Raw genomic sequence first — 26,951 nt, 5'->3', positions numbered from 1 at the left:
GGATAACAGTCAGAAGTTGTAACAGTTTGAAGGGCTCAGAAGAAGACAGGAAAATGTGGGAAAGTCTGGAACTTCCTAGAGCTCAATGGTTTTGCCCAAAATGCTAATAGTGATGTGGACAATAAGGTCCAGGCTGAGGTGGTCTCAGAATGGAGATAAGGAACTTGTTGGGAACTGGAGCAAAGGTGACTCTTGGTATGTTTTAGCAAAGAAGAAGCATTTTGTCCCTGTCCTACAGATTTGTGGAACTTTGAACTTGAGAGAGATGATTTAGGATATCTGGCAGAAGAAATTTCTAGCACCAAAGCATTCAAGAGGTAACTTGGGTGCTGTTAACCAATTTTATAAGATAAGCAGAGCATAAAAATTTGGAAAATTTGCTCCCTATGTGATAGAAAAGAAAAACCCATTTTTTAAGGGGAAATTGAAGCCAGCTGCAGAAATCTGCATAAGTAGCAAGGCGCCTAATGTTAATACCCAGGACCACAGGGAAAATGTCTCCAGGCCCTGTCAGAGACCTTCACGGCAGCCCCTCCCATCACAGGCCCAGAGGCCCAGGAGGAAAAAGTGGTTTCATGGGCTGGGCCCAGGGTCCCCGTGTTGTATGTAGCCTAGGGACTTGGTGCCCTGTGTCCCAGTTGCTCCAGCCATGGCTGAAAGGGGCCAACATAGAGCTTGGGTTGTGGCTTCAGAGGGTGCAAGCCCAAAGGCTTGGCAGCTTCCCTGTGGTGTTGAGCCTGCGAGTGCACTGAAGACAAGAATTGAGGTTTAGGAACCTCCACCTAGATTTCAGAAGATGTATGGAAACACCTGGATGCCCAGGCAAAAGTTTGCTGCAGGGGCGGGGCCCTCATGGAGAACCTCTGCTAGGGCAGTGTGGAAGGAAAATGTGGGGTGGGAGCCCCCACACAGAGTCCCTACCAGGGAACCGCATAGTGGAGCTGTGAGAAGAGGGCCACCATCTTCCAGATCCCAGAAAGGTAGACCCACCGACAGCTTGCACCATGAGCCTAGAAAAGCCATAGACACTCAACACCAGACAGTGAAAAGCAGCAAGGAGGGAGGTTGTATCCCACAAAGTCACAGGGGTAGAGCTGCCCAAGACCACGGGAACCCACCTTTTGCATCAGCATGACCTGGATGTGAGACTTGGACTCAAAGATTATTTTGGAGCTTCAAAATTTGACTGCCCCGCTGGATTTCGGACATGCATGGAGCCTGTAACCCCTTTATTTTAGCCAATTTCTCCCATTTGGAATGGCTGTATTTACCAAATACCTGTACCTCCACTGTATCTAGGAAGTAACTAGCTTGCTTTTGATTTTATAGGCTCACAGGCAGAAGGGACTTGCCTTATCTCAGATGAGACTTTGGACTTTGGGTTAATACCTAAATGAATTAAGACTTGGGGGGACTGCTGAGAATGCATGACTGGTTTTGAAATGTGAGGACATGAGATTTGGAGGGGCCAGGGGCTGAATGACATGGTTAGGCTGCCGCCATGTTACAAGTGCCTTTAGCCTCCCACCATGATTCTGAGGCCTTCTCAGCCATGTGAAACTGTTAAGTCCAAATAAACCTCTTTTTCTTCCCAGTCTCAGGTATGTCTTTATCAGTTTTGTGAAAACAGACTAATATAGGCCCCAATCAAATGTATCTTGAAAGATATATACAATCTATTAAGATAAAAAATATTATAAAATATGTGTAGTATAATCAATTCAATTTCAATTATATAGATGTAATTATCATATATATATATTTTAAAAGGTCTATAAGATTATACATCAAGGCGTAACTATGGCTATTTCTGGATAAGGTTGTCTTTTTATTCCATACCAAAAAAAATATTTTTTTTAATAAGGAAAAAAAAAGTTAACCGAAAAAAGTCAGTTCTCAAAATCTGAGATGTGATCAGTGGTCAGAAAACCATGGTCCAAGAATCTAGGGTTAACTTCAGAAGCACATATTCTCTAGGTAGGAAATCTTAAAATATATTCTTTACACAGCCATAAAAAAGAACAAAATCATGTACTTTGCAGCAACATGGATATAGTTGATATAGTTGGAGGTCATTAGCCTAATAAGCAAGTTAATGCAGAAAACAGAAATACCATATGTTCTCACTTATACATGGGAACTAAACATTGGTTACACAGGGACACAAAGTAAGGAATAATAAACACTGGGGATCACAAAACCGGACAGGGAGGGAGAAGGGCAAAGGTTGAGAAACTACCTATAGGTACTATGTTCACTGCTTAGGTTATGGGATCATCATAAGCCCAAACCCCAGCATCACACAATATACCTGTGTAATAAACCTGCTGTTCTGTGAGTTACCAGGAGAGCAAATTTTTAAAAATTTAAAAATTAAAACCAAATCTGTACATGTACCCCCCGAATCGAAAATAAAAATAATAAATTTTAAAAAGAACATATTATTTAGGTGGGACAGCTTCTTAGAAGTAATGTACCCTACAAAGCGAATCGGAAACAGCTTACTGCTAACTAAAATCAAAGAGGCTTCCTTTATATAGCCAGGAAGGAGACTAAACCACCAGGCTAAAATGCAACAAAGAACCAAAAGAGTAAAGCACAACAAAATAAAAATGGGGCTGGGTGCAGTGGCTTATGCCTGTAATCCCAACACCTTGAGAGGCTGAAGCAGGAGGATCACTTGAGGTCAGGAGTTCGAGACCAGCCTGGCCAACATGGCAAAACCCTGTCTTCACTAAAAATACAAAAAAATTAGCCAGGCATTGTGGCTCATGCCTATAGTCCCAGCACTCAGGAGGCTGAGGCAGGAGAATTGCTTGAATCTGGGAGGCAGAGGTTGCAGTGAGCTGAGATCACACCACTGCACTGCAACCTGGGAGACAGTGAGACTCCCTCTCAAAAAAACAAAACAAAACAAAACAAAAACAACAAAATAAAATAAAGATGGGTTTCAATGTAATAAGTGCAGACTAGTGGGTGGTAATCTCTATTACTTGTCTGGAAAATATGAATGTGCTGGTGTTGACCTAACACAAAGCAAAAAAACCTAACAAGCATTAATATTTTACCGTCCTAAGGCCGGGCGCGGTGGCTCAAGCCTGTAATCCCAGCACTTTGGGAGGCCGAGACGGGCGGATCACGAGGTCAGGAGATCGAGACCATCCTGGCTAACACGGTGAAACCCCGTCTCTACTAAAAAATACAAAAAAAAAACTAGCCGGGCGAGGTGGCAGGCGCCTGTAGTCCCAGCTACTCGGGAGGCTGAGGCAGGAGAATGGTCTAAACCCGGGAGGCGGAGCTTGCAGTGAGCCGAGATCCGGCCACTGCACCCCAGCCTGGGCGACAGAGCAAGACTCTGTCTCAAAAAAAAAAAAAAAATTTTACCGTCCTAAAAAATTTTTTGAAGTGAAATATGAGTAATTTCTTAGCATTTATCACAACCTGAATGGAATTTCTCTTAAAGATCATGCAATTTCCTTGCTGATTCTATATGTACCAAACCACCATCCGATTGCTTTTGATTTCTTGATATCTGAGAAATTCACAGACAACAGTATGCTAACAAACAAATGAGTTTTGGAGTCACTGAAACAGAATACCCTCAGTTATAAATGTATAAATTAATCTTCTGACACAGGTCAGATGCACTTAAAGTCAGATAAGATGAGCTAGTCTATTCAAGACCTAATTAACTATCATTCAAAAGCTGCAGATTAGAGGATAAAGCACATACTTTAGGGACACTGAATAAATATTTGCAGAATGAATGAACAATGTGAGATTTCCCTGTCTTTGTGTTAGTAAAAAACTTTTACTCATGCCAATGAAAAAGTCAAAGAAAATGGATCTCATTTCAGGGAAACTTATTAAGTTGGCGTGAGGAACACACTAATAATCCCACAAAGGCTAATCTCTGACACCTGATTTCTTAAATACAAAGTACTCTTTTTCTTGAAATGGAGTCTTGCTCTGTTGCCCAGGCTGGAGTACAGTGGTGCGATCTTGGCTCACTGCAAGTGATTCTCCTGCCTCAGCCTCCTGAGTAGCTGGGATAACAGGCAACCACCACCATGCCTTGTTAATTTTTGGATTTTTAGTAGAGATGGGATTTCATCATGTTGGTCAGGCTGGTCTGGAACTCCTGACCTCAAGTGATCCACCCACCTCGGCCTCCCAAAGTGCTGGAATTACAGGTGTGAGCCACCGCAGCTGGCCATTAAATACAAAGTACTCTGTTTACAGTGAAACCAGTAAAATGAACAGGAAATTGAGATGTAGCCCATGGAAACCATAAATGGAATGCCCATATGTTCCTTCTCAAAGCAAGAGGACAAAACTGTTATCAGGAAGAAGCCATGCTAAAGTTTAATCAATTTTTTAAAATTTGTAAAACATGAAATTGTACTTTCAAAACATACAGTGACATCATAATGACAATTACTGTAAAGTAACAACCATATGGAACAATCTGGGCAGGCCTGCTAAGTAGGTATAGTAATAGGCCCCAAAGATATACTGTGTTTATTTATACTTCTATGAAAGAAAAGAGAAAAGAAACTGAATTTAAAATTTTCAAGTTCTATTTACTGATATACTGGTGCCTTGGAAGGAAAGTTTCTGAGAAAATTAGGGAAATGCTTAATTCTTTGGTTAAAAAATAAGTGAGAAGGCTACTTAATTTTAAATTTTTGACTTATACTAAACAGTTATACTAAAATTTTTCAGTACAAGTAAACAGTTAAAAATCTCACCAAATACAAACACTTCCATTTCTGCACTATCCTGGCTCCAATATTTAACTGCCTTTATACTCTTAGACAATTTACCTAAACGCTCTGTGCCTCAGTTTCTCTGGTAAAATGGAGATATTCACAATACCTTCTTCACAGAGTTATAGTGAGGATTAAACAAATGAATACCTGTAAAGCATTTAGACTAGTTTCTGGCACATACTCTTAGCTATTATTACTACTAATTTATATTTTTTTGTACTTTTTAGAGACATAATTACAATTATCCACTTATTCAAAACAAACACGTTTAGTAGCCACTATAAAACCGATACTGTGTTGAAGCTGAGAATACAGAGATAAATAAAACATTACCCTACACTATTAACCCCAGAAGTAACTGAAAAGACTGTAATAGATCTAGTTCTCAAAAGATACCAGGTCCAGATGGAATTACAGGTAACTTGTATTAAACCTTTAAATAATAGGTAATTCCTGTGTTATTTAAACTATTTCCAAGCATAAGATTACAGCAAATTTTCCCAGTTCCTTTTATGCAACTAATATAATCCTGACACCAAAACTTGATAAAGAGACTCACCGTCTTTTGAATAAATATAAAAATTCTTAAAAAAAAAAAAAAAAAAGATAAGGAACAAATCAACTCCAATAATGTATTAAGAGACTCCAGCCTGAGCAACCTAGTCTCTACCAAAAATTGAAAAATTAGCCAGGTGTAGTAGTACATGCCTGTAGTCCTACCTAGTTCGTAGGCTGAAGTGGGAGGATTGCTTGAGCCCACCGAGTTTGAAGTTGTAGTGAAACATGATCTTGCTACTGCACTCTAGCCTGGGCAACAAAGTGAGACCCTATTTCCCCAACCTCCGAGCCCTAAAAAAGAGAGATTAGTGCTCCTTGACAAAGCAGCTTGAATAGAAACACTAGAAAACATTAGAAAACATACTTGTTAATAAAATGCATTAACTGTTTAAGGGAGAAAAACTCTAAGGTCATTTTGATAGGACTGCAAAGGGCATGTGACAAAATCATTAGTCATTCTTAATTAAAAGCCCCTAATAAATTATGAATAAAATTAAACTTTCTTAGTGTGATAATGCATATACTAGGAACCAAAAGCAAACATGTTTAACAAAGAAACACTAATTCATTCTCACTGAAGTCCGGAAAAACACAATGATGCCTATATTAAACAACTTTGTTTTGGTAGTATAGTCAATATAACAGATAAGAAAAATAAGAGGCATAAACATTGGAAAGAGAAACACAATCAATATTTGAGGATGATATGAGTGCTAACTAGAAAACTAAATAGAATAAAATGAAAAACTATTACAATTAATAAGAGAATTCATTAAGTAACAAGACGAAGGGTAACAAAAAGTTTGCCAGCAATAATCAGTTAAAAAGTCAAATCGGCCGGGCGCGGTGGCTCAAGCCTGTAATCCCAGCACTTTGGGAGGCCGAGGTGGGCAGATCACGAGGTCAGGAGATCGAGACCATCCTGGCTATCACGGTGAAACCCCGTCTCTACTAAAAAATACAAGAAACTAGCCGGGCGAGGTGGTGGGCACCTGTAGTCCCAGCTACTCGGGAGGCTGAGGCAGTAAAATGGCATAAACCCAGGAGTCAGAGCTTGCAGTGAGCTGAGATCCAGCCACTGCACTCCAGCCTGGGCGACAGAGCAAGACTCCGTCTCAAAAATAAATAAATTAATTAAATACATAAATAAATAAATAAAAAGTTAAATCAAACTATGAAACTTGACTGAATGATGAAAAGTGTCCTGTATCTTCTACTCAATTGGCTGTGAACCTAAAACTGCTCTAAAAAAGTCTATTTTTAAAAAGAAAGAAGAAAGGGAAAAGAAGAAGGAAAAAGAAGGAAGAAGAAGAAAAGAGAAGGAAGAAGATGGAAAAGGGAAGGAGAAAGAAGAAAAGGGAGGAAGAAAAAGGAAGGAGGAAAAAGAAAGGAAGGAGGAGGAAGAAGGAAGAGGAAGAATGAGGAAGAATGAAAGAGGAAGGAGGAAGAAGAAGGAGAAAGGAAGAAGAAGAAGGAAGAAGGAAGAGGAAGACAGAGGAAGAAGAAAAAAGAACCAAATAAACTGAGACCATGAGCCATAGGTCTGAGAAGTTTCAGTATTACTAAAACGTACCGGCTGGGCACAGTGGCTCACGCCTGTAAACCCAGCACTTTGGGAGGCCGAGGCAGGCAGATCACCTGAGGTCAAGAGTTTGAGATCAGTCTGGTCAACACGGCGAAACCCTGTCTCTATCAAAAATACAAAAATTAGCCAGGTGTAGTGGCAGATGCCTGTAATCCCAGCTACTTGGGAGGCTGAGGCAGGAAGAATGCTTGAATTGGGAGGCAGAGGTTGCACTGAGCCGAGATCACACCACTGTACTCCAGCCTGGGCAACAGAGCAAGACTTTGTCTCAAAAAAACAAAAAAGCCTTTCCTGTCCCAGCCTGCGTGGTGTGGGCTTGTGGGTCTTTGAGACCTGAAAATTGAGAGCGTTTTCGCACCCCAGGGGCTGCTTCTGGTGGTTCTGCGGCCATCACCATGCCACAGACCGAATATATTGAATTACACCGTAAACGCTATGGATACCGTTTGGATTACCATGAGAAAAAGAGAAAGGAGGAAAGTCGAGAGGCTCATGAACGTTCAAAGAAGGCAAAGAAAACGATTGGTCTGAAGGCTAAGCTTTACCATAAACAGCGCCATGCTGAAAAAATACAAATGAAAAAGACTATCAAGATGCATGAAAAGAGAAACATCAAACAAAAGAATGATGAAAAGACTCCACAGGGAGCAGTACCTGCCTATCTGCTGGACAGAGAGGGACAATCTCGAGCTAAAGTACTTTCCAATATGATTAAACAGAAACGAAAAGAGAAGGCGGGAAATTGGGAAGTCCCTCCGCCTAAAGTACGTGCCCAGGGAAAAACAGAAGTATTAAAAGTTATTCGAACAGGAAAGAGAAAGAAGAAAGCATGGAAGAGGATGGTTACTAAAGTGTGCTTTGTTGGAGATGGCTTTACAAGAAAACCACCTAAATATGAAAGATTTATCAGGCCAACGGGCTTGCGTTTCAAGAAAGCCCATGTAACACATCCTGAACTGAAAGCCACCTTTTGCCTACCAATATTTGGTGTAAAGAAGAATCCCTCATCCCCACTGTATACAACTTTGGGTGTAATATTACCAAAGGTACTGTCATTGAGGTAAATGTGAGTGAATTGGGCCTTGTGACACAAGGAGGCAAAGTTATTTGGGGAAAATATGCCCAGGTTACCAACAATCCTGAAAATGATGGATGTATAAATGCAATCTTACTGGTCTGACAGCAATTTCATATATAATTATTGAGGACTACACACCAATTGAAAAAACTGCCATTACTGTGATGTTTCTGAATACTACCAAACAGCCATACATGTCTGCAATGAAGAGATTTATTAAATTGTAAACATTAAAATGGTCCTGTTTTTAAAAAAAAAAAAAAAAAAAAAAAAAAAGAAAAAGAAAAGAAAAAAAAACTCAAAGTACCAACTGTCCCCAAATTAATATATAAATTCAATGCACTTCCAATCAAAATCCTAATGGGATGGGAAAAGGGGCAGAGATTAAAAAACTGCATCTAAAATCCATTTGGAAAGGTAAATACAAGCAAAGCATTAATAAACTTGCAAACAAACTAAGAACTTTGTTTTTTTTTTAAGAAAAGAACAATAATGAGATGGACCTTCCCTACCAGTTTTCAGATCACAGTATAAAATCGTAGTGCGTACACCAGAATGGTACATGAATAGAATACAAAAATAAAGATCTACAGCACATAACAGAGAATCCAGAAAGAGAAAGGTAAGTATGAAAATGTATACATAATAAAGGTGATATTTCAAATCAGATATGCTATATATTATGCTGTAAATAACTGGATACGCAAATGGGGGGGATTAGATCTTTAACTCAAAAATACACAAAAATACTCCCCACCCACCAGAGATTTGGGCATAACGCCCAATCAGGGCCAGAAACCTTCCACAAAAGTCGATGGATGGGCACGCCTGTAATCTCAGTACTTTGGGAGGCCATGGGTGGATCACTTGAGGTCAGGAGTTCAAGACCAGCCTGGCCAACATAGTGAAACCCCATCTCTCTTAAAAATACAAAAAAAAATAGCTAGGCATGGTGGCGTGAGACTCTAATTCCAGCTACTCAGGAGGGTGAGGCACAAGAATTGCTTGGATCTGGGAGGCAGAGGTTGCAGTGAGCTGAGGCCACACCACTGCACTTCAGCCAGGGCAACAGAGCAAGGCTGTCTCAAAAAAAAAAGAAAAAAAAAGTTGACAGATGGACATATCCTCTGGGATGAATCCTCCATAATTCCTGTAAACTTGGAGCCATCACCGGCTATCTTTCATTTCACAAAGAGAGAGCCATCATGATAACACAGGAAAGCAGATTTGAGAGAGAAAGAATGATAGACAGATGAACATAACATATTGACTGACCATCTAGATCCACCTATAGACTTCTAATTTACATCAGTGCTTCTCAGTGTTACTCCTAGGAAGTGATTTAGAAATCCAAGGGAGCAGTTTTGCTAGTCACAATAAATGGTAGGTACCATTCACATTTACTAAGCAGGAAAAATGAGTGCTAGCTACCCTGCAATAAACAGGAGGACAGCCAGGCCCAACAAAGAACTGTCCGCCAACCTGCATATTCTGAACATTCTGCCTGGACATTCATTTGGTGACAAACTACCTATATAATTAACTGAAACTAAATCCAGCTCCATTCTACACATAAACACAAATTATTTTCCATTTGGTTTTAATATATACTGAATTTTCTAGGCATGTAACTATTGTGAAAACTGAGGGAAGTTTATGCTTCCCCACAAACCCCAGAAACTTCCTAAGAGTTCTTCACCATTCTGAAAAGTCGTAACATTGTACCAACAATGCTTGTGGCAGATGAACTGTAAAATATAATCCTCTTGTACTGTTTGCATTTGTAGCTATCATCTTAATGATTCTATATACAGAAGTAAGCACCTAACTTTTCCTTTTGTCTCCCATAATAGTTATGGCTAGAGATTTACACATTAAAACACATATATTCATATATTTTTTTATTTCTCCTTTATATTAATTGGAGAACTGTGTGTGTGTGTATATATATATGCATATGTGTTTTTATTATGTTTTATAGCTTATATTATCAATGAGTTTCTAATCAGAATAGTAGAGGGCATTACAAGACAATTGTTATAATAGGGAGATGTTGGGTCTGATATAGCTAACAACCATTTGAGCTATGTGAACCAACACATTCTAGTTTTTTGGGTTTTTTTGAGACAGAGTTGTGCTCTGTCACCCAGGTTGGAGCAATCTCGGCTTACTACAACCTCCACCTCCCAGGTTCAAGCGATTCTCCTGCCTTAGCTTCCCAAGTAGCTGGGATTGCAGGCATGTGCCACCATGCCCAGCTAAATTTTTTTAATGTTTAGTAGAGATGGGGTTTCGCCATGTTGGCCAGGCTGGTCTTGAACTGGCCTCAAGTGATCTGCCCACCTTGGCCTCCCAAAGTGCTGGGATTACAGGCATGAGCTACTGCACCTGGCCGCCGGTTAGTTTTTTCTTAAGTTATATTAAATTGAATTTCTATCACTTGTAACCAAAGAGTTCTAACATAACCATAAAAAGCATTAAGAAAATATAAAAATTAAATTTTAAATCTTGGAGTAAGAAGAGCCTCTTTTTTTTTTTTTTTTTTTTTGTGAGACAAGCAAGGACTCACTTCTGTTGCCCAGGCTGGAGTGCAGTGGTGTAATCACTGCTCAGTGCAGCCACAACCTCCCAGGCTCAAGCGATCCTCACACTCATCCTCTGGAGTAGCTGGGACTACAGGCACATGCCACCATGCTCAGCTGATTTTTCATTTTTTGTAAAGATGAGGTCTTGCCATGTTGCCCAGGGTGATCTTAAATTCCTGGGCTCAAGCAATCGTCCCAGAAGTTTGAGACCAGCCTGGGCAACATAGCGAGACTTCATCTTTACAAAAAAAAATTTAAAAATTGGCCAAGCGTTACAGGCATGGTGGTACATGCCTGTAATCCAAGCTACTTGGGAGGCTAAGGCAGGAGGATTGTGTGAGCCCAGAAGTTTGAGGCTCAGTGAGCTATGATCACGCCACTCTACTCCAGCCTGGGCAACAGAGCAAGACTCTTATTACAAAATAAAGAAAGAAGAAGAAGAAGAAAAAGTAATTTCAAGGGGGAAGAAAAAAGATTAAAAGGGTTGAATTCAGTGAACTAGACCTATACAATAAGGATTTTAAAGTATCCACTGGGTCTGCAATTATTAATAGAAAGTCACCAGGGACTTTAGTGAAAGAAGGGCCAGACTACAGCAGGTAGAAGAATAATGAAAGATAAAAAAGTAAACACAAACAACTCTTAAGAAATTTTATTGAACAGGAAAGGAAAAAGATTACTAGGCAGTAACTGGAACAGTAATTCTCAATTCTGGCTACAATAAGAATAACTTCAGGAGCTTTTTAAAATTACCAATGCCTGGTTTCACCCAGACTAATAAAATCACAGTCCCTGGTGATGGAGTCCAGGTACCAGTTTAAAAGATATCCTCAGTGACAACGATTTACAACCAGGACTGAAAAACACAGAGCTAAAGAGTAAAACAGTGGCCAAAGGGCATTAACTGGGAAAGAAAGCAGGAAGAAGAAGATGGATGATACAAAATCCCAGACGAAACAGCTAGAGAATGGGTCAGAACATGGGCTGATAGGCTTGCCTTGAAAAAAAAACAAAGGACACCTCATCTCAGGAGGCTCGAAGGAGAAATGAATGTTGATATAGAGAAACTGGGCACAGGGATTTGGGGAGTTCATGCCCAAGGCCCCAATTTTCATAAAGGAGAATATAAATCAGCTTCTGAGAAATTTGAAGAATGAAATTTAGTGAAAATTAAAATATCTGTTGAGGGAATGCAAAACAAAAGCCTAATCAAAAGCATGAAATCTGGTGGCGATTAAATGCACCTTACTATCTGCAGGGGCACGATTGGGAACATTTATGTGACTTTTCTAAAGCAGTATTGAACCATCCCCTAGTAAAGGAGCAAGGAAATGTGAATCACAGCACTGCTCCAAAATTGGCCATTTAGTGGGTGGAATGGAGAAAAAAAAAAAAAAAAAGATGCATAGGAGGTAAAAGTTTAGACGAACCGTAGTTGAGAAACTCAATAATGGGATCTCAAATCTCAAAACAGGTAGAAAAGGGAAAGTAATCTACACACAGTTTAACTGGCACAGGATATAGTAGTTTTAACTCTGGGTGCCATAAGCTATTAAAACAATGTAATTCACTGATTTTTCTCCTAGACAATCTCATTAAATCAGATTTCCCATATCCTGTATTTGTTCCATGAAGCGATGTCTGCAACTAACTTTGAAATGCACAAAACATAAGATGAACTAATGGAGAGCTAGATGGATAGATATGTAATAAAGCAAGTATAGTAAAATGTAATAAAGCCTAGAAGGTGTGTGTTGGGGGAGGGGGGAGTGTAGGCTCTAGAACAGCACTGTTCGATAGAACTTTCTAAGATAATGGAAATTTTCTATAATATGTTCTGTCAAGTACGGTAACTATTAGCTACATGTGGCCAATGGGCCCTCAAAATATAGCTATTTGGGATTGAGGTCTTTGAATTCTGAGTTTTATTAACTGTTGGTTAACTTAAATGTAAACATATAGCTACATGTGGCTAGCAGCTACCATATGAGACAGTGCCGCACTAGATTCATAAAGCCCTAGATTCAAGTCTTAGATACACCAATGGCTGTTACCTTATTTCTGAGACTCAGTTAATTATTTTATAAAATGAAAACAGCAATAGCACCTATTACTTCACACAAATTAAACAACATAAAGCAGATAAAGCATGAAGCACAGTCCTCTACATATGGTAAACACTTAATAAAATTAACTTTTATTATTCCAACTAAATGAGATCCATGAGCAAAACCATCTATTTGACTCATCATTGTGCTCCTACTGTCCAGTACAGTGCCCCATACAAAAAAGACACTCAACAAACATGTATTACATGAATGTTTTTACAGTCATAAGACTTTATATTTATCCTATTAAATTTGTTTCCTTTCTTCTCAAAAAGCAGATACTTGATTCAATTTCATGTTAAGTCCATTGTTCCAATCTGTTGAAATATTTAACCCTAATGCCTATATATTTGATACCCTTTTGAAATTTTGATAAATATATGGCTATAGTTTGAATGTGCCCTCCTCAAAAATTCATGTGTTGGAAACTTAATCCCCAATGGAGCAGTGTTGAAAAAGAGACTTTAAGAGATGAATCTCCCATGAGTGGATTAAATGCCTTCATCTCGGAAGTGGATTAGTTATTGTGGAGTGAGTTCCTAATAAAAAGGATGAGTCTGGCACCTTTCTTTCTTGCTCATGCATGCTCTCTTGCCCTTCTGCCTTCAAACATGGAATGACACAGCAAGAAGGCCCTCGCCAGATGCAGATCCCTCAATCTTGGCCTTCTCAGCCTCCAGAAATACAAGAAATGAATCTCTGTTCTTTATAAATCACCCAGTCTCAGGCATTCTGTTATAGCTACACAAAATGGACTGAGACACATATCGTCTATATATTAATTTAAGACATTAATAAAAACGTTAATCAGAGACGTATAACATTTCTCACTCTCTAGTTCATCATCAGGTGAGTACTAACATTCAATTTAGCTTCATTTTCATTCTTTCTACTTATGTCCATCTTGTCCACAAAGGTAGTAAGTATGAGACCCTTATAAAGATTAGATTACACCAATTTGTCCTTCACTGAAACTACCTTAAAAAATAACTTTAAAAACAACAACTCACCCTTCAATAGCTGGAGATCTGTCAGGACGAGAACTTCCTCGAGATCTGTATCTCCGACCCAATGGTAACCGTGGAGGCCTTGCTCCCCAGAAGTCAGTGTGAGTCTGGTGACCCCTTTCATTGGCTCTATTATCTTGGTCCAGTGGATTGCCACTTAGAAATGGTCTAAAATCTTGAAAAAACATTGTGTGATCCAAATGGCCCCAAAGCTAGTAAAGACCAGAAATAAGTCACGTGTTAGAAAAATCAATCAATAAACACCTGGATTGTTTACAGTTTTTTATATTCCAAATGGCCACCGTGATTATTACTGGATGTGTCTGCTGCTGCAGAGGTACAAGAGTTTTTACGTTTTTGGTCTGTCCAACTATTACATGATCCATACATCTTCAACTTTACTGGGTAGCGACAAATTGTTTTCCAAACTGGTTGCAGCAATTTATACACCCACCAAATGTTTAAGAGTTTCTATTGTGCTACATCCTGGCAAGCACTTGATATCACAGGACTGTTTTTAAAAAAAGTTTTTAACAATTTGGTGAATAGAAAATGATTTTCCAATGTGGGGTTTTTGGTTTTGCTGTGTAAGAAAAATTACGAATGTTTAATTAAAATGCGTATGTTTTGGTCCTATGCCAAAAAGAAAATTTAATAGATCTGTGGTGAGCCTGAAGACTCCTTTTAGCATTTCTTACAGGGCAGGTCTATTAATAATGAAGCCCCCTCAGCTATTATCTGGGTATGTCATGATTTCTCCTTAATTCCTGAAAGATAGCTTTGCCAGATTTAGAATTATTGGTTGGCAGGTCTGTCTTTCATCACCTGAAATATGTCATTCCACTGCCTTCTAGCCTCCATGGTTTCTGCTAAGAAATCAACAGAAATTCATCTTATTTAAGATCTCTTATATGTTACAAGTTGCTTCTCTCTTGCTGCTTCCAAGATTCTTTATCTCTGGCTTTTGAAATTTTAATTACAATGTGTCTTGTATGGGATGTCTTTGAGTTTACCCTTCTTGGGTGTTAGCTTAGCTTCCTGGATGTGTATATTCATGCCTTGTCAAATTTGAAATGGTTTCGGCAATTATTTCTTAAACATGTTTTCTGCACCTTCCTCCCTCTCCTTACCATGATACATACGTTGGTATCCCACACATCTCTTGGGCTCTGTTCATTTTTCTTCAATCTTTTAAATGTGTGCTCTTCAAACTGTATAATTTCAGTGGACCTATCTTCAAGTTCACTGATTCTTCTGTCTGCTCATATCTTTTGTTGAGCTCCCTTAGTGAATTTTCATTTCAATTATTGTAATCTTCAGCTCCAAAATTTATTTGCTTACTTTTAAAAACTTCTATCTCTTTACTGATATTCTCTATTTGTTGAGATATTATTACCTTGAATCCCTTTACTTCTTTGTCCATGGTGTCCTCTAAGCTCTTTGAGTATACTTAAGACAGCTGATTTAAACTTTTTGTCTAGTAATTCTAGTATTAGTGCTTCCTCGGGGTAGTTTCTGTTCATTTCTTTTTTCTTGTGAATGAGGCATATTTTCTAGATTCTTCACATGCTTCGTAATTTTTTTTAAAAAAAACTGAACATTTATAATGCGTAAAAAATAAAACAAAAACAAAAAGAGATGGGTGCAGTGGTGTGTGCCTATAATTCTGGCTACTCATGAAGCTGAGGTGGATCGCTTGAGTCAACGAGTTCAAGATTAACCTGAGCAACATAGCAAGACCACATTTCAAAACAAACAAATAAACCAAAGAGAAAAAAAAAAGAAACAAAAAAAGAAAAAGACGGCCAGGCGCGGTGGCTCACACCTGTAATCCCAGCACTTTGGGAGGCCAAGGCGGGTGGATCACCTGAGGTTGGGAGTTCAAGACCAGCCTGACCACCATGGAGAAACCCTGTCTCTACTAAAAATACAAAATTAGCCGGGCATGGTGGCACATGCCTATAATCCCAGCTACTAGGGAGGCTGAGGCAGGAGAATCGCTTGAACCTGGGAGATGGAGGTGGTGGTGAGCCGAGATCGTGCCATTGCTCTCCAGCCTGGGCAACAAGAGTGAAACTCCGTCCCAAAAAAAGAAAAAGAAAAGTAAAATGCTCGCCAGGTCTTTGCTGATTAGCTGTTGGGGCACTCCTTCAAAACTCAGCCAGGGCCTTTATAAATCTGCCTTAATACTCACTTCCTGCTTGTGCTGAACCTAAAGACAAGCCAAGGTGAAAGCTAATGGCCTTCTCTTTTCTGAGCATGCATACTGCCCTGAGCTGTGCACTTGGCTTTCCAGTTTCTCATCCACAACAGCTTTTCAAAGCTCCTATTCCTCCACAAAAACTCACTCTACAGCTTTTCCTCTCAGGCTTTCAATATCTTATTGTTTGCCCTGGTTTTTTGTTTGGTTGGTTGGTTAGTTGGTTGGTTGATTTTTGCCCCTAGTTGCAGTCCTTCGGGGAAAGGACAAAACAGAACACATAACCCCTTAGGAGGAAGAGGGTTCACTCTCTGGAATCAGGCACCAGCATGGGGAACACAGGCTCTCATCTTCAAGATTGCAGCCATACCAGGAAGGAAGGTGAGGCTAGGGTAAGCTAAAATGCTACAAAGATCTCTTATCTTGTTTCAGTGCCCTTTCTTCTGGCGAAGTATTTGCTTGGCTGCTGTAAACCTTTGACTATCTTTCCAGAGTTTCGATAAGCTTGATTCTGACTTTTTTGTCAAGGTATTTGGTGTTTCTGCAGAGGGATGACCCCCAGAAGCTCCTACTCTGCCATTTCACTGACATCACCCTGTCATTGTGGTTTTAGTTTGCTTTCTCTGATACTAATATACTAATAAGGCTAAACATCCTGTCATGTAATATTTACTAGCCATTCCTATGTCTTCTCTTCCCTGCTGCGCCCCCCCAGCCTTTTTCTTTCTTTTCTTTTTTTTTTTTTTTTTGATGTTTTAGAAATCCAAAAATTTCTTTCTTTTTTTTTTTTTTCCTTTTTGAGATGGAGTCTTGCTCTGTCACCCAGGCTGGGGTGCAATGGCACGATCTCGGTTCACTGCAAACTCCACCTCCTAGGTTCAAGCCATTCTCCTGCCTCAGCCTCCCGAGAGGCTGGGATTACAGGCATGTGCTACCATGCCCGGTTAATTTTTCATATTTTCAGTAGAGATGGGTTTCACCATGTTGGCCAGGCTAGTCTCAAACTCCTGACCTCAAGTAATCCGCCCACCTCGGCCTCCCAAAGTGCTGGGATTACAGGCGTGAGCCATGGCACCCAGCCACATTTATTTCTTAAATTTAAATCATATTCTTGTTAAATCACACAGAGTTTACTTTTTCAGCACTCATCAGTTGTTTCAACTAAATCAGTTTTAAATCTCTATTCTTTCTCTTTTATGTCTTCTCTTCTTTCATGTCTTTTGTCCATTTTCCCATTGAACTGACTTTCTAATTGCCTTAGTATCTTTTTTTAAAATTCTGTATTTTAATAGTTAATTCCTGGTAACAGAAATGCAACTGATTTTTGTATACTGACCCTAGTATACAGAAAATTTGCTGAACTCTTAATAATAATTTGTGTACATAGAAAACCCAAAAACAGGCTGGGCACAGTGGCTTATGCCTGTAATCCTAGCACTTTGGGAGGCCAAGGCAGGAGGATCACTTGAGTCCAGGAGTTCAAGAACAGTCTGGGCAACACAGTGAGATCCTGTCTCTACAAAAAATTTAAACATTAGGTGAGTGTGGTAGCATGCACCGTTAAGGCCCAGCTACTCAGGAGGCTGAGTGGGGAGGATCACTTGAACCCAGGATCCTGAGCTCAAGATCATGAGGTCGAGGTTACAGTGAGCTATACAGAATCCTAATTATATGCTATGTTTTTTCATATACATACATACCTATGGTAAAGTTTAATTTATAACTTATAACTTAATTTATAACTTAGGCATCGTAAGAAATTAACAATAACTAATAATAGAATAGTTATAACAATATATAATAATAAAAGTTTTGTGAATGTGGTTTTTTGTTTTTTGTTTTTGAGACAAGGTCTCAACTCTGTCGCTCAGGCTGGAGTACAATGGCGCGACCATGGTTCACTGCAGCCTCAATCTCCTAGGCTCAAGTGATACTCCTACCTCAATCCCCCAAGTAGCTAGGACTACAGGGACGTACCATCACACTTAGCTAATTTAAAAAAAAATTTTTTTTTCTTTTTTAGAGATGAGGTCTAATTTTGTTGCTCAGGCTAGTCTCAAATATCTGGCTTAAAGTAATCCTCCTGCCTCAGCCTCCCAAAGTACTAGGATTGAACTATGAGCCTCTGTGCCCCACTTTAAAATATCTTTTTGTAGCTGGGCATAGTAGTTCAAGCCTATAATCCCAGCACTTTGAGAGGCTGAGGTGGGAGGATCACTTGAGGCCAGGAGTTTGAGACCAGCCTGGCCAACATGGTGAAACCTTGTCTCTACTAAAAATACAAAAAAATTAGCCAGGCATGGTGGCATACACCTGTAGTCCCAGCTACTCAGGAGGCTGAGGTATAAGAATCGCTCAAACCCAGGAGGCTGAGATTGCAGTGAGCCGAGATCACTCCATGGCACTTCACCCTGGGCAACAGAGCAAGACCCTGTCTCAAAAAAATAAAAATAAATAAAATAAAATATCTTACTGTGGTATACTCACCTATTTTCAGGCCCTGGTTGACCACAGGGTAAGGGGGGGCTACTGTACCAATTTAGACTCCTACCAGAGTATAAAAGCTTACATTTACCACTACTCTGACCAACGTTTTTTTTTTTAAGAAGGAGTCTCGCTCTGTCGCCCAGTCTAGAGTGCATTGGCACGATCTTGGCTCACTGCATTCTCCGCCTCCCAGGCGCAAGCCATTCTCCTGCCTCAGCCTCCCGAGTAGCTGGGATTACAGGCGTCTGCCACCGTGCCCAATTAATTTTTGAATTTTCAATAGAGACGGGGTTTCACCATGTTGGCCAGGCTAGTCTTGAACTCCTGACCTCAGGTGATGCACTCACCTTGGCCTCCTAGAACACTGCAATTACAGGCATGAGCCACCACACCCAGCCTGACCAACATTTTTTAAAAGTTTTAAAAATTCCAATACATAAGCTGAAGAACAAAAAGTAACATGCAGAGTAAAAACATCAGTTAGATTTCTCAGCCAGGCACAGTGGCTCACATCTGTAATCCCAGCACTTTGGGAGGCTGAGGCGGGTGGATCACCTGACGTGAGGAGTTCAACACCAGCCTAACACGGTGAAACTCCGTCTCTACTAAAAATACAAAAAGTTAGCTGGGCATGGTGGAGCATGCCTGTAATCCCAGCTACTTGGGAAGCTGAGGTAGAAGAATTGCTTGAACCCGGGAGACAGAGGTTGCAGTGAGCTAAGATCGCGCCATTGCATACTCCAGCCTGGGCAACAAGAATGAAACTCTGTCTCAAAAAAAAAAAAAAAAAAAGATTTCTCTAAATACTGGTGACATAAAACACCTTTTCATTTTAACTGCCATTTGCACTTCTTATCAAATCTGCCTTATTTCCCTTTACTTTCCAGTTACAGTCTTCATCTATTAGAGATCACTGGTTTCTAGTCTGAAAAATTGTCTAGAACACAAGAATTCTCTTGACCCAAAATTCCAAAGTAAACGCAAGATTTAAAAACCTAAAACCGAGGCGGGCGGATCACAAGGTCAGGAGATCGAGACCATGGTGAAACCCCGTCTCTACTAAGAATACAAAAAATTAGCCGGGCGCGGTTGTGGGCGCCTGTAGTCCCAGCTACTCGGGAGGCTGAGGCAGGAGAATGGCGTGAACCCGGGAGGCGGAGCTTGCAGTGAGCCGAGATCGCGCCACTGCACTCCAGCCTGGGCGACAGAGCGAGACTCCATCTCAAAAAAAAAAAAAAAAAAAAAACCTAAAACTATACTTGTCTTCAATAAGTGAAAAAGTACAAGCAGACTCCTCCATGTTCTCAATCATCTATCTCACGAAGATAATTACAAGAACTATGATTCCCTTACTATATACGATTCCACAACATTTGCTCACAGAAAACAACTCTCAAAGTAACCATTAGTTTCATTATAATTTAAAAATAAAATATTTTAAAATCTTGACTGGAAGAAAAGTCAAGCACCAAGTTCATAATAATCTGCTTTGATACTAACATACTTTTAGATGACTATAAATTGTTATCACACCTAATAATATATAAAATTTCTAAAGGATCCATGCTTAAAAACAGCTTCAGCCAGGCGTGGTGGCTCACGCCTGTAATCCCAGCACTTTGGGAGGCCGAGGCGGGTGGATCATGAGGTCAGGAGATCGAGACCATCCTGGCTAACACAGTGAAATCCCATCTCTACTAAAAATACAAAAAATTACCCGGGCGTGGCGGAGGGCGCCTGTAGTCCCAGCTACTCGGGAGGCTGAGGCAGGAGAATGGTGTGAACCCGGGAGGCGGAGCTTGCAGTGAGCCGAGATCGCGCCACTGCACTCCAGCCTCGGCAACTGAGCGAGACTCCGTCTCAAAAAAAAAAAAAAACAACAACAACAACAACAAAAAAACAGCTTCAACATCATAACGAGGCATTTTTCAACTTGTATAGAAAGTGCAAATTAGTGCAAATTAATAGTAACAGTCAATGTATTTGTGGCCTATTTTAATCTCAAAATAATAGTGTACCCTGACCAAAGAACACAGGACAGCAGAGCACACCTCGCAAATTTATACCAAATCAGCACTAAGGATAAAAATAGCTTCAGGTCATTTGTCTCTGAGTAGACTTAGATAAGCATAAAAGAAAAAAAAAAAGCTCATACAACAAAACTGGGTATTTAGGACACAGCTTACATAAGTAAAAACTAATAGGGAACACTATCATAGAGTTTTGCTAAAATAGTCTAAAGAATCACAGAGACAGTTTGACAAGTTTTGCCTTGAAAACCTGAAAACATTACTCTGAATATAAGTACAATGACAGTATTTCTGAAAATATTTGGGGTGAACTACTTTCACATTCAAAATAAAAAACAGGATGGACAATATCTTCCATTTAGCAGAACTTGCTCTACACTAACCATGATCACATCAGCACTTCTTAAAATATTATGGTATGGTCCTCAAAAACGTAAACAGTTACCAAATGACCCAGCAATTTCACTCCTAGTTATATAACCAAGAAAATTAAAAACATATGATCACACAAAAACTTGTACAAAAATATTTAGAGCAGCATTATTATTCATAACAGGCAAAAAGTGTAAACAACCTAAATGTCCATCAACTGATGAAGAATAAATAAAATGTGGAATATCCATACAATGTAGTATTATGCAGCCATAAAAACGAATGAAGTACTGATACATGCTACAGCATGGATGAACCTTGAAAACAGTATGCTAAGTAGAAAAGAGTCGGTCACAAAGGTTCACATATTACGTGATTTCATTTATAACAAATATCCTATATATGCAAATCCAAAGAGACAGAAAATAGATTGGTGGTTGCCTAGGGCTGAGAGAACTGTGGAGAAGTATGTAGTGACTACTAAGGTGTATGGGGATTTTTTTGCGGATGATGAAAAAGTTCTAAATCAGTGGTAAACGGTTGTACAACTCTGTGAATATACTAAAACCACTTAGTTGTATACTTTAACAGGGTGAATTACATAGTATATGAATTATATCTCAAAAAATAATATTAGAGTCTATAAAGATGAGTCAATTAAGGGTAAATAATTTTATAATTATTAACCTTAGAAACGTAATCTCGAAAAAGTTCACAGGTGATTTTGTGAAAACATTAAAGCAAAGCAAGGAAGACACTCATCACTCCGAAATGTTTCCTCGTGTGCCTTTATAATCCTTCCCTCCTGCCCCTCCCCATCCCCAAGCAACCCCTGATCTTTCTGTGGTATGCGTTTTTTAGAATTTTATGTAAAGGGCATCGTATTCTATGTACTCTTCAACAGAGGAATGATGTAGCTGATTAGTGAATAGCAAAGTCTAATCTCTAATGATTTCACATTTCTCCAGCAAGTGAAGTTGCACAAATGCAAAATAAGAGGTTCTGATTATGTGTGCCTGCTCTGCAGACTCTAATTCTCAGGTAGGTCATCCTGTATAAACTTAGGATGTCCATTTGGCCACAGTTCAACTTTGTGTTCCAATTCAGCTGAATAAAAATTAAATTTTTATATCCATCTGTCCAGTGTTCTGTTTTATTTCTCAGTATGTTGTAGACTTAGGTAGAAGAAGTATGATCAATGATCAACCATCATATATAACTAGACATGCCTAACACAGGATAATAGTTCAATAAATATAGTGTAGCCATTAAAGAATATGAAGTCCTAAATTTTTTTTTCTTTTCTTTTTGAGACAGGGTCTCACTTGGACACCCAGGCTGGGGTACAGTGGCACGATCTCAGCTCACTGCAATCTCTGCCTCCCAGGCTCAAGAGACTCTCCCACCTCCGCCTCTCGAATAGCTGGGACTACAGGCATATGCCACTACACCTGGCTAACTTTTTATTTTTATTTTTGTAGAGACAGGGTTTTACCATGTTGCCCAGGCCAGTCTTGAACTCCTGGGCTCAAGCGATACGCCTGCCTCCACCCTTCCAAAGTGCTAGGATTACAAGCGTGAGCCACCATGTCCAGCTATAATTCTATTAACTATAGAGAGACAAGTAAAAGGTTTATGACATAATACCAAGTAAATTTTTAGAGGCAGAAATATGATACACTCTTATGACAGCAACTCTAAACAGTTATGAGGTATGCATATGAGAAATGAGAAGTATGCTAAAAAATGCATAAAGCTATAATCAAGTAATGAGAATATGGGATATTTCTTTTTTTTTTTGAGACAGAGTCTTGCCCTGTTGCTTAGGCTAGAGTGCAGTAGTGCGATCTCAACTCATTGCAACCTCCGCCTCCTGGGTTCAAGCGATTCTCCTGCCTCAGCTTCTCGAACAGCTGGGATTACAGGTGCCCACCACCACACCCAGTTATTTTTTTTATTTTTAGTAAAGATGGGGGGGTTTCGCCACAGTGGTCAGGCTGGTCTGGAACTCCTGACCTCACGTGATCTGCACACCCGGCAGATATTTCTCATTTTTAAAAAAGCTTAGGCCGAGGCACAGTGGCTCATGCCTGTAATCCCAGCACTCTGGGAGGCCAAGACGGGAGGATCACCCAAGGTCAGGAGTTCCAGACGAGCCTGGCCAACTTGGTAAAATACAAAATTACAAAAATTATAAATTATTTTACTTGGTAAAATACTAAAAATACAAAAATCAGTCACGCTAGGTGGCGGGGGCCTGTAATCTAAGCTACTCAGGAGGCTGAGGTGAGAGAATCACCCAAACCCAGGAGGCAGAGGTTGCAGTAAGCCGAGATCATGCCACTGCACTCCAGCCTGGGCAACAGAGCAAGACTCCGCCTCAAAAAAACAAAAACAAAAAAGCTTAAGGTTGTTATTTTTCAGTGTCTACACCTTAGGACAAAATCTGAAAGGAAATGTATGGAAAAAGGGAGCTCTTAGAATAGTGAAACTCGAATGGGCGCAGTGGCTCACACCTGTAATCCCGGCACTTCGAGAGGCCAAGGCGGGCGGATCATGAGGTCAGGAGATTGAGACCATCCTGGCTAACATGGTGAAACCCCGTCTCTACTAAAAACACAAAAAATTAGCGAGGCGTGGTGACATGCGCCTGTGGCCCCAGCTACTCAGGAGGCTGAGGCAGGAGAATCACTTGAACCCAGAAGGCGGAGGTTGCAGTGAGCCGAGATTGCACCACTGCACTCCAGCCTGGACAACAGAGTGAGACTCTGTCTTAAAAAAAAAAAAAAAAAATTGTGAAACTGAAGATACATATTTTTAATTTTTTTTACTGCCACTATAATGCTGCTTATGTAACAAAAACAAATTTTATTTAAATACATATAAATCAGACAGCTCAGAGCACTCTGCCCTCTTGTGCATACCTGAGAGCTCTTTTTTCCAGAAAGCCATGTATCTTATTTTCTCCTAATCTGAGGCAGCCGCCAGAGCCACTCTTGCACTGAAGTGATCCATTCAGGTAAGCTGAGACTCTAAGATCAGATGACCCACTGGCACCAGGTCATGGTCAGAAGTGCAAGTAATCAATGAAACCTTCAGGTAGCTATGGGGCTCACTTTCCAGATTACCAGCAGGAGCTTAGTATAGCAATGTCTTCTCTCTACAAATTGCTAGCAACATTTTCAGATTCACTCTCTACTGGCCCTCACACATTATTCAAACATTGCTCCCATGTAACTGGCAACCCTCCCCTACCTTCTCTCTATCCCATTAGTCTCTTATCTCCCACCCCAGTCTCATTTTTTTAAAAAAAAGTCAATACCGATTTTGTCAGAAATTTTCTTGGAATGAGCCTCTTCTAATACAGTCAGTATTTTAAGAATTCAGCTATCAGTAAATGTTACTTATAGAAAATAACCACCTCATTGTACAAGTAGCTCTGGCTAAAGAAAAATAGAGCAAACCTGAGCATAAGTCTTTGCTGAAATTACCAACTAAAGCGGGGAAAAGAAAAACAACTTTAGTTTCTATATATAATTTTATTTCTGTTTTTTCTTCAGCGACATAAGCATAAAACCTTACAGCTTATGAATATTATTTTGAGATAATTTTCACATCTTTGCTTATCTAAATTCCACCTACTCTTCAAGGCTCCAGTGCCAAGTTTTACCTTCTCTATGAAGTCTTAAGAATGGCTAAAATGTATCAAGCACTCACTAGATGGTAGGCACAGTCAGGTCTACATACCTAGCATGTATTAACTCAATTTAATCATCATAACATCCCTATGAGGAAAGGATGATTATTTCCCCCAATTTACAGACAAGGAAACAAGAGAGGCACTGAGAGATTCTAAGTAACTTTGCCCAGGTTACACAGCCAATAAGTGGCAGACACAGGATTTGAGCTCAGGCAATTTGGTTCCAGAGGCTGTGCTCTTAATCACTGTTATATGACCTCTCCTCAAGACCATGGCCCACCTTATCTCTTCCTTCTACTATACTTGTTACATATATCCCACAATAAATTTATTATACTCTGTACATTTTTTTTTTTTTTTTTTTTTTTTGGAGACAGAGTTTCGCTCTTATTGCCCAGGCTGGAGTGCAGTGGTGCAATCTCCGCTCACTGCAACCTCCGCCTCCTGGGTTCAAGCGATTCTCCTGCCTCAGCCTCCTGAGTAGCTGGAATTACAGGCGCCCACCACCATGCCTGGCTAATTTTTTGTATTTTTTAGTAAAGATGGGGTTTCACCATGTTGGCCAGGCTGGTCTCAAACTCCTTACCTCAGGTGATCCACCCGCCTTGGCCTCCCAAAGTGTTGGGATTACAGGCATGAGCCACCACGCCCAGCCTTCCCTGTTTTCTTAAGTGTTTCACTTGCTCCACAACTAAATTTTAAGTTCCTTTCAGGCAAGGCAACCATGACATTTACTTCCTGGCCCTATTTCTAGGAGAGTGCTATGTATGAAACATTCAATATATACTTTTAGTCAGGCACAGTGACACCTGCCTGTAATTCCAGCTACTAGGGAACCTGAGGTGGGAAGATCACTTAAGCTCAGAAGTTCGAGTCCAGCCTGGGCAACACAGTAAAGCCCCATCTCTTAAACACACACACACACATACACAAACACTCACACACACACACATACACAAACACTCACACACACACACATACACTTCTTAGCTAATTTTTTAAAAATCCCTGGCAACATCTAAAGAATATGAAGTTACAAGCTATGAATCAGCAAAATTACTTTAACACCTGAAGGATAACTCATGCCATCAGTGTCGGATTTAGCATTACTAAAGTTAGGTAACTGACTACATATATTTATTTTTCTTCTTACTCAATGCATCTCTTCCTGGTGAGTCATATCTACAAAATTGGCAGACCAATCTATTTCCATTACCTAAAAGAGAACACTAAAGAAAAATCAAATGAAATTTCTTCTTCTGCATATGCATAATCAGTAAGTGACAATCTGTGTTATCACAAATAGCACACACAAGAGAAAAGAATACTGAAATCACAAAGGCTTCCAGGACTGGCAAACAGAATACATTTTATTTTATTTTATTTTTTTGAGATGGAGTCTCGCTCTGTCACCCAGGCTGGAATGCAGTGGTGCGATCTCGACTCATTGCAACCTCTGCCTCAAGCAATTCTCGGGTTCAAGCAATTCTCATGTCTCAGCCTCCCATGCAGCTAGGATTAAAGGCACATGTCACCATGCCCAGCTAATTTATTGTATTTTTAGTAGAGATGGGGTTTCACCATGTTGACTAGGCTGGTCTCGAACTCCAGCCCTCAGGTGATCTGCTCACCTCAGCCCCCAAGGTGTTGGGATTACAGGCGTGAGTCACCATGCCTGGCCCAGAATACATTTTAAATAACGTTTTTCAACTCATTAAAATGAGAAAATAAAAATGGAAGTTCAAAACATGATCTGTCTGGAATCACTCTAATCAACCTGGGCAGTTCAGAGTTAACCAAAACTCTTAATACTGGATATTAAGAAGTAGTACAGACCATAAGCAGAAAAACCACCCTAAATAGAACTGGACCATTACCCACACAATGTTGGTAAATCTAACAACATCAAAATGTGGGGGCTACAGGTCTTAAAACAATTTTCAAATAATAAGGGAGAGAAGCTTAGGGTTTTACAGGCTTCTTCTTAAATATCACTTTTCAAATATACTACTAGTACAATTTCAATTTACATACAAAACAGTGAAATATTTTGCTATCTCTCTAGGCACTTCAGCTATCTCTGGAAAAGGTTAATGTGATCCTAAAACAAAGAAATCCTGATTATGGGATTTAACTTATTTCTTACTTTTAGCATCTGTCAGCTTCCTAGAGCTGAACAAGTTGTATGGCAATATAGGGTACACATACAAACAAGCAAAAGAAAAACATCAGTGTTTTTTGTAGGCTGGCAGGTTTGTACCTTCTGGGCTGTAGTCTCTAAATGATTAAAAACAGAGAGTACTAATGCCACTGAATTATACACTTAAAAATAGTTACAATGGTTTCTTTTTTTAAAAAAAGACAACTAAAGAGACTTTAGGTCAATGGACAAAGTGAAAAAAGAAAATTACTCTGGATTTAATATAAAATGGTATTCAAGAATGAAGACTAATACCCTATTTTCAAATC

The 26,951-nt window shown here is 39.7% G+C and overlaps 1 protein-coding gene and 1 pseudogene across 11 annotated transcripts in view; one reads left to right on the top strand and one right to left on the bottom strand.

Moving 5' to 3' along the window:
- The window catches only part of RNF115 (ring finger protein 115), an 83,225-nt gene that overhangs the window by 14,860 nt on the left and 41,414 nt on the right, over positions 1-26,951 (bottom strand). For all 11 annotated transcript variants that reach the window (XR_012415898.1, XM_073997616.1, XM_073997605.1 and 8 more), the window contains one exon: positions 13,697-13,905. Coding sequence is in view for 10 of the 11 variants with exons in the window: in XM_005542114.5 (XP_005542171.1) it covers positions 13,697-13,905 (209 nt within the window). In the remaining variant the exon portion in view is untranslated. The remainder of the gene's footprint in view (positions 1-13,696; positions 13,906-26,951) is intronic.
- LOC123571342 (ribosome biogenesis protein NSA2 homolog pseudogene) lies at positions 6,679-8,254 on the top strand (annotated as a pseudogene).

The sequence above is a fragment of the Macaca fascicularis genome, chromosome 1, assembly GCF_037993035.2.
Source record: "Macaca fascicularis isolate 582-1 chromosome 1, T2T-MFA8v1.1".
Classification (NCBI taxonomy): domain Eukaryota; kingdom Metazoa; phylum Chordata; class Mammalia; order Primates; family Cercopithecidae; genus Macaca; species Macaca fascicularis.
The sequence above is the reverse complement of the archived record's forward strand: the minus strand, read 5'-3'. Positions and strand labels throughout refer to the sequence as shown.